This window comes from Hemiscyllium ocellatum, chromosome 8, assembly GCF_020745735.1.
Source record: "Hemiscyllium ocellatum isolate sHemOce1 chromosome 8, sHemOce1.pat.X.cur, whole genome shotgun sequence".
Taxonomy (NCBI): domain Eukaryota; kingdom Metazoa; phylum Chordata; class Chondrichthyes; order Orectolobiformes; family Hemiscylliidae; genus Hemiscyllium; species Hemiscyllium ocellatum.
Genome location: NC_083408.1, coordinates 119396790 through 119404475, shown reverse-complemented (window position 1 = coordinate 119404475; position 7686 = coordinate 119396790). Strand labels below are relative to the sequence as shown.

The following is a 7686-nucleotide window of genomic DNA, read 5'->3' as shown; positions in this document are numbered from 1 at the left end:
CCTTGCGGTACACCACTAGTAACTGGATTCCAGGATGAACATTTCCCATCAACCATCACCCTCTGTCTTCTTTCACCTAGCTAATTTCTGATCCAAACCACTAAATCACTCTCAATCCCATAAGTGCGTATTTATGCAATAGCCTACCGTGGGGAACGTTATCAAAAGCCTTAATGAAATCCACATACACCACATCAACCACTTTATCCTCATCTACCTGTTTGGTCACCTTCTCAAAGAACTCAATAAGGTTTGTGAGGCATGACCTACCCTTCGCAAAACCGTGCTGACTATCCCTAATCAAATTATTCCTTTCTAGATGATTATAAATCCTATCTCTTATAACCTTTTCCAACACTTTACCAACAACTGAAGTAAGGCTCACTGGTTTATAATTACCAGGATTGGCTCTACTCCTCTTCTTGAACAATTTGCTATCCTCCAGTCTTCTGGCACTATTCCTGTAGACAATGATGATTTAAAGATCAATGCCAAAGGCTCAGCAATCTCCTCCCTGGCTTCCCAGAGAATCCTAGGATAATTCCCATCCGGCCCAGGGGACTTATCTATTTTTACACTTCCCAAAATTGCTAACACCTCCTCCTTGTAAACCTCAATCCCATCCAGTCTAGTAACCTGTATCTCAGTATTCTCCTCGACAACAGTGTCTTTTTTAATGTGAATACTGATGAAAAATATTCATTCAGCACTTCCCCTACCTCCTCTGAATCCATGCACAACTTCCCACTATTATGTTTGATTGGCCCTAATTTTACTCTAGTCATTCTTATATTCTTATAACCGGCATGGTGGCTCAGTGGTTAGCACTGCTGCCTCACGGCGCCAGGGTCCCAGGTTTGATTCTAGCCTCAGGCAACTGTCTGTGTGGAGTTTGCACACTCTCCCCGTGTCAGCGTGGGTTTCCTCCGGGTGCCCTGGTTTCCTCCCACGTTCCAAACATGTGTGGGTCAGGTGAATTGGCCATGTGTTAAGTACATTGGTCAGAGGGAAATGGGTCTGGGTGGGTTACTCTTTGGAGGGTTGGTGTGGACTGGTTGGGCTGAAGGGCTTGTTTCCACACTGTAGGGAATCTAATCCTAACATAGCTATAGAAAGCCTTAAGTTTTCCTTGATCCTATCCATCACCGACTTCTCACGTCCTCTCGTGGCTCTTCTTAGCTCTCTCTTTAGGTCTTCCCTGGCTAACCTGTAGCTCTCAAGCACCCTCACATCTCATCCTAACATAAGCCTTCTTCTTCCCCTTGACAAGAGATTCAACTTCCTCAGTAAACCACAGCTCCCATCACTTGACAAGATCTTCCCTACCCAACAGGTACATACTTATCAAGGACCCATAGTAGCTGTTCCTTGAATAAGCTTCACATTTCAATTGTGCCCATCCCATTGCAGTTTCCTCCCCCATCCTATGCATCCTAAATCTTGATTAATTGCATCATAATTGTCTTTCCCCCAGCTATACCTCTTGCCCTGCGTTATATACCCAGCCCTTTCCATCGTTAAAGTAAATATAACTGAAGAGTGGTCACTATTCAAATGTGCTCACCTACCTCCAAATCTAACACCTGGCCGGGTTCATTATCAAATCCAATGTGGCCTCGCCCCTTGTTGGCCTGTCTACATACTGTGTCAGGAAACCCTCCTGCACATATTGGACAAAAACTGACCCATCTAAAGTACTTGAACTATAGTTTTCCCAGTCAATATTTGGAAAGACCCCAAAACAACTATCCTGTCACTGTCACTCCTACCAAGAATTATCTTTGTTATCCTTTCCTCTACATCTCTGGAACTATTTGGAGGCCTATAGAAAACTCCCAACAGAGTGACCTCTCCTTTCCTGTTTCTAACCTCAGCCCATACTACCTCAGTGGATGAGTCTCAAATGTCCTTTCTACAACCATAATACTGTCCTTAACTAACAATGCCACACCTCCCCCTCTTTTACCATCTTCTCTGTGCTTACTGAAACATCTAAATCCCAGAACCTGCAACAACCATTCCTGTCCCTGCTCTACCCATGTCTCCAAAATGGCCACAACTTCGAAATCCCAGGTACCAATTGATGCTGCAAGTTCACCACCTTATTCCGGATGCTCCTGGCCTTGAAGTAGACACACTTCAAACCACCTTCCTGCTTGCCAGTGCACTCGTGCAACCTTGAAACCTTATTTTGAACTTCACTACTCTCGACTTCCTATATACTCAAACTGCAATCTGGGTTCCCCCTGCTGAGTTGGTTTAAACCCTCCCAAAGAGCATTAGCAGACATTTGCCCCCTCGCGCGCTTCCCACCCCCACCACCATATTGGTAACCGCTGGTTCAGGCGAAGACCATCCTGTTTGTAGAGATCCCATCTACCCCAGAAAGAGCTCCAATTATCCAGGAATCCAAAACCCTCCCACCTGCACCATCCCTGTAGCCGAGTGTTCAACTCCCCTCTCTCCCTATTCCATGGCATGGGCAACAAACCAGAGACAGCAACTCTGTTTGTTCTAGCTCTAAGCTTCCACCCTACTCTCTGAATATCTGCCTTAAATCCCCATCCCTCTTCCTTTTTGTGTCATTGGTGCCTATATGGACCACGACTTGGGGCTGCTCCCCCTCCCCCTCAAAGATCCCAAAAATACTATCAAAGGCATCACAAATCCTAGTACCTGAGAGGCAACACATCAACCGTGAGTCTCTTTTGTTCCCACATAACCTCCTATCTGTCCCCCTAACTATGAAGTCCTCAATGACTAATGCTTATTTTGCCCCGTCCCTTTTGAGCAACAGGGACAGACTGTGCCAGAGACCTGTGCCCCATTGCTTACCCCTGGTAAGTTCCCCCCCACCAACAGTATCCACCACAGAGAATACCTGCACTGCCTGCCAGTTCCTCGCCATCCCCTGACAGTAACCTATCTTCCATCTTCTTGTACCTGAGGTGTGACTACCTCCCTGGAATTCCTCTCAATAACCCCCTCCGCCTCCCAAATGATCTGAAGTTCATCCAGCTCCAGTTCCTTAATACTGTTTTCAAGGAGTCGGAGTTTGGTGCATGTCCCACAAATACAGTCAGCAAGGACACTAGTGGTAACCCTAACCTCCCACATTTTGTTGGAGGAACATTCAACTGCCCTAACTCCCATTCCTACTATTCTAAATTCCCAACAAAACTATTGAAAACTGAATAAAACCAGTCCACTTTACCAATCCGGCACACAGAGACCTTTCTTTTGGTGAGGGGAGGATGGGTGGGGACACTACCCGTGTAGTCTTTCAGATCAAGCAATGGCCCAAATATAAAGCCCCCCCTTTCCCCAGCAGACCCTGTCTGCTCCTGCTCAGCGTGCGCTCTGCCTATACACGAGGCAAGTCTATCTACATTAAATTTACCTTCCCATGAGGCTTCTGGTCCTCACTGTCGTTCCTCCCACTTTGACTGCCACCAAGAAAATGAAGACTGCTGAATCCCCGAGGTAAGTTTATTGTTGGCCTGGATCCTGAAGAAAATTTAAACTGTTTGTCCGAGGTTTAGAACATAGAACATAGAAAAATACAGCGCAGTACAGGCCCTTCGGCCCTCGATGTTGCGCCGACCGAAGCCTACCTAACCTACACTAGCCCAATAACCTCCATATGCTTATCCAATGCCCGCTTAAATGACCATAAAGAGGGAGAGTCCACCACTGCTACTGGCAGGGCATTCCATGAACTCACAACCCGCTGCGTAAAGAATCTACCCCTAACATCTGTCCTATACCAACCCCCCCTTCATTTAAAGCTATGTTCCCTAGTAACAGCTGACTCCATACGCGGAAAAAGGTTCTCACTGTCAACCCTATCTAAACCCCTAATCATCTTGTACACCTCTATCAAATCTCCCACTAAAGTGGTGTTCCCTAAGCTCAGTCAGTGAAGAGGGTTTCCACTTCGATTGGAATTTCCTGGAACTCATGTGGTCCACTTGCTGCATTTTCCAATGATAATGCCAACTGTTTGAAGTCCATTTGGGCTTCAGCTAGTTGGCGCTTTTGGTTAGTTACATCTTTAATTCCACACTCCAAACAGTTTCTCAGCATCTCATTAAGGGCTAAACCAAAGTCATATGCCTCTGCCAGTCAAAAATCCCATGATCGATTCCCCTGGTTCTTGAATTGCCAAGTAAAATTGATGGCATCTCGGAATTAGCGGAGGCTTGGGGTCTTGGTATTCCTTAATTAAATCTGTCAACTCTTGAAAGGTTTTAGTATCTGGTGCTTCAGGGAAAGTTAGGCACCTAATGACTGAAGAAACTGCAGGTCCAGGTACTCACGACCCCTTGTGTGAAAAGTGTACCTCAAACATCTCTTTAAACTTGCCCCCTTGTACCTTGAATCTGTGTCCCCTAGTAGTTCACCCCTCCACCCTTGGAAAAAGCCTCATATTTTCCATTCTATCCATGCCATCCACAATCTTATAAACTTCTATCAGGTCGCCCCTCAACCTCCTGTGTTCCAGTGAAAACAAACCCAGTCTATCCAACCTTTTTTCATAGCTAAAATCCCCCAGACCAGGTAACATCCTGGTAAACCTTTTTCTGTACCCTCTCCAAAGCATCCATATCCTTCTGGTAGTGTGGTGACCAGAACTGTACACAATATTCCAAGTGTGGCCTAACTAAAGTTCTATAAAGTTGCAATATAACTTGCCTAACCTTATACTCAATGCCCATTCCATTGAAGGGGAGCATGCCATAGGCTTTTTTTACTCCCTTATCTACCTGCGCTACCACCTTCAGTGATCTGTGGACCTGCACACCCAAATCTCTCTACATATGAATACTCCTAGGGGTTCTGCCATTCACTGTACAATTTCCACCTTGTACTTGACCTTCCAAAATACATTATCTCACATTTAGAGTCATAGAGATGTACAGCACGGAAACAGACCCTTCGGTCCAACCCGTCCATGCCGACCAGATATCTCAACCCAATCTAGTCCCACCTGCCAGCACCCAGCCCATATCCCTCCAAACCCTTCCTATTCATATACCCATCCAAATGCCTCTTAAATGCTGCAATTGTACCACCCTCCACCACTTCCTCTGGCAACTCATTCCATACATTGTCCAGATTAAACTCCATCTGCCATTTTTCTGTGCACGCCTCCAACTGAAATATATCCTGTTGTATTCTTAGGCTAGTTCCTTGCACGTTCTTTGCAGAAAACTAACAAAAATCTGGAAGTTCTCCCTATTATCATTATTTTCTAATAATCTACTGTCTCTGACAGTGACTGAAAAACTGAACAATTCGCGTGCCAGCAGCTGATATCTTCAGTTAAGAAATGAGGGGACTTGGAATGGAGAAGATTAGAAAACAGAAGCAGCAAAAGATCGTATCAATGAATCTTGTGGACTGGTGCTATGGAACTGTATTCTCCTAATATTCCTTTCGCCACACATAATATTTATGATATTTTTGTCTGTCCATCAACATGTGTGTAGGGGATTAAGAAGGTATGGAGTTTTAAGTTAGAGAGCTAATATTGATAATTCAGTTTATTTATAATAGATAGAATTTATTGTTAAGTGAAGGAATCTGTTAACCTGAGTTAATCAGACAGGAAAATTGGGAACTTTGAGTAATTTTATTAAACCTTTAACTTTTGTGATGACCCATGCAATAGTGGGGCTTGGGTATCAGTGCACTTTCCAGGTGGGATGAGGCAAAATCGAGAGAGTTTGCAGAACTCTGAGGTACAACAGGATCAAGATTTCAGAGTACATAAATCACAAAAGATTAGTTTGCAGGAACAGCGAGTGATTTGGAAGACAAATCTTGTTGTTTATTGCTATGGGAATGGAATATAAAAGCAGGGATAAAATCAGCAACCGCTAGAAAAACTCAGCAGGTCTGGCAGCATCTGTGGAGAGAAATCAGAGCTAATGTTTTGGCTCCTATGACCCTTCTTCAAAACAGTTTTATAGCTTTCTATGGGCTTTCTATCTAAAGCCTCAAGAAATGTAAAGTCTGCTTTGACTGAGCTTGTCTTAATCTTTCCTGACATTAAAGACTTCCAGTATCAGTTTAGAAACTGTGTTGATCTAATTTTTAACTCCGTGCTGTGTCCCTTCAATTGTTGTAATTGTTTCCTTTTGCAGGAAGGAATGTTCTAAGATGCTGAAGCTGAGAATCTTGAACACAATAGCTCCCTCGTACTTTCTCGGAGTTTCCATCACCACAATGATCCTTCAGAGTTTCGTCTTCATTCCCACTATCTTTGCTGATGACTTCAGACGGCCATGGTCGTACTATGGCTGCCACTTCATTTTCTTTCTCTACATCTCAGTAAATGTTTTGGGAAACTACTTCTTGATCCTGTGGTATCCATCTGAGAGCCTTCAATCCACCAGCAACCTCGATGGGAGCGAAGCCTTGCAACCCGGCAGCCACTTCTGTAAGTTATGCAGCAAAGTTATCCTGCGGAGGGACCATCATTGCTTCTTCACTGCAAACTGCATTGGGAACAGAAACATGCGTTACTTCTTGATGTTTGGCTGGTACACCTCAATCGTCTGTCTCTATTCCTTGGTGGTGGGTGTAGCATACCTGAGCGTGGAATATCATCTCTCCTTCGAGAATCCCCTCACCTTCCTCACTCTCCTGCCCCTCTCCTTCTTCCACTTCTTCTTCAGTATGATCCCATCGTTTCAGCTATTCCTCGTGTTAATGTTGTACATCTGGCTGGGAATTGGACTCACCTGTGCTGGGTTCTGCTGCCAACAGATCCTCCTGGTGGCTCGAGGTCGTACCTGGTACCATCTGAAGAAAGGGATGCCTGCAGTACGCTGCACTCCGTGGGGTGTTAATCTTCAGGATGTCTTTGGGAAACGTTGGTTGTTGGGATTTTTCTTCCCAATTCCAACAGTTCCCGTGGACTCAAAGGACAAGTAAAATTTAACTCCCTTACCATTCTCTATGTTTCCCAAACCCACTAGCCTGATTCCCCTCAATAATCCCCATGCTTCCCAAATTCACTTCCCTTACCCCCTCAGCATTCCCCATGCTTCCCAACTAACCTCTCTGATTCTTTCAGCATTCCCAATGCTTCCCAAATCCAATTCCCTGACTCTTTCAGCATTCCCAATGCTTCCAAACCCACTGTATTCTATTTTCAGGCTATCTTGCACAAAGAATGAGATATAATCCCTTTGTCCAAAATACCCTGAACTTCAACAAAACTGATTGTTGATGCAGGGTGCATAGCAAATCATTCCATCCTTACAGATTTCATTCTCCTGTTGAACTACATCTATTTTTGAATGTATGTTGATTTACCTCTTGAAAATAGTCACAACATTAACAATCTGGTACAAATGGAGTGATACTGAGCATTGCTGTATTCCAATCAGAGGGGTGTACCTCGTATGAGAGCTGTGTTTCAGCAAGGTCACAGTGTATAAGATTACTGCACAAATATCCCAATGGCTGTTGTAAATGAGAATGCTTGGAATGGTTGTAAGTGCAGGTGAAGATGTAGCCAAGCTCCATGCTGTACTTGCTGAGACAGGACAGGGCAAGGTTCAGCTAGACCTGTTGGGTGAGATGGACTGGGGTTGGGAATCGGCTATACAGAGTCACTTGGTAGATTTGATATTTTGTCTGCAGCTAACAGTTGGATTCTAATCTATATATCAA

At 44.5% G+C, this 7686-nt stretch overlaps 1 protein-coding gene across 1 annotated transcript; it reads left to right on the top strand.

Annotated features, from left to right (window-relative positions):
• The first annotated feature begins 6165 nt into the window (after positions 1-6165).
• zdhhc22 (zinc finger DHHC-type palmitoyltransferase 22) lies at positions 6166-6942 on the top strand. The gene has a single exon (XM_060829022.1). It carries the CDS (start codon positions 6166-6168, stop codon positions 6940-6942), a length of 777 nt encoding a protein of 258 aa, XP_060685005.1.
• The last annotated feature ends 744 nt before the right edge of the window (positions 6943-7686 follow it).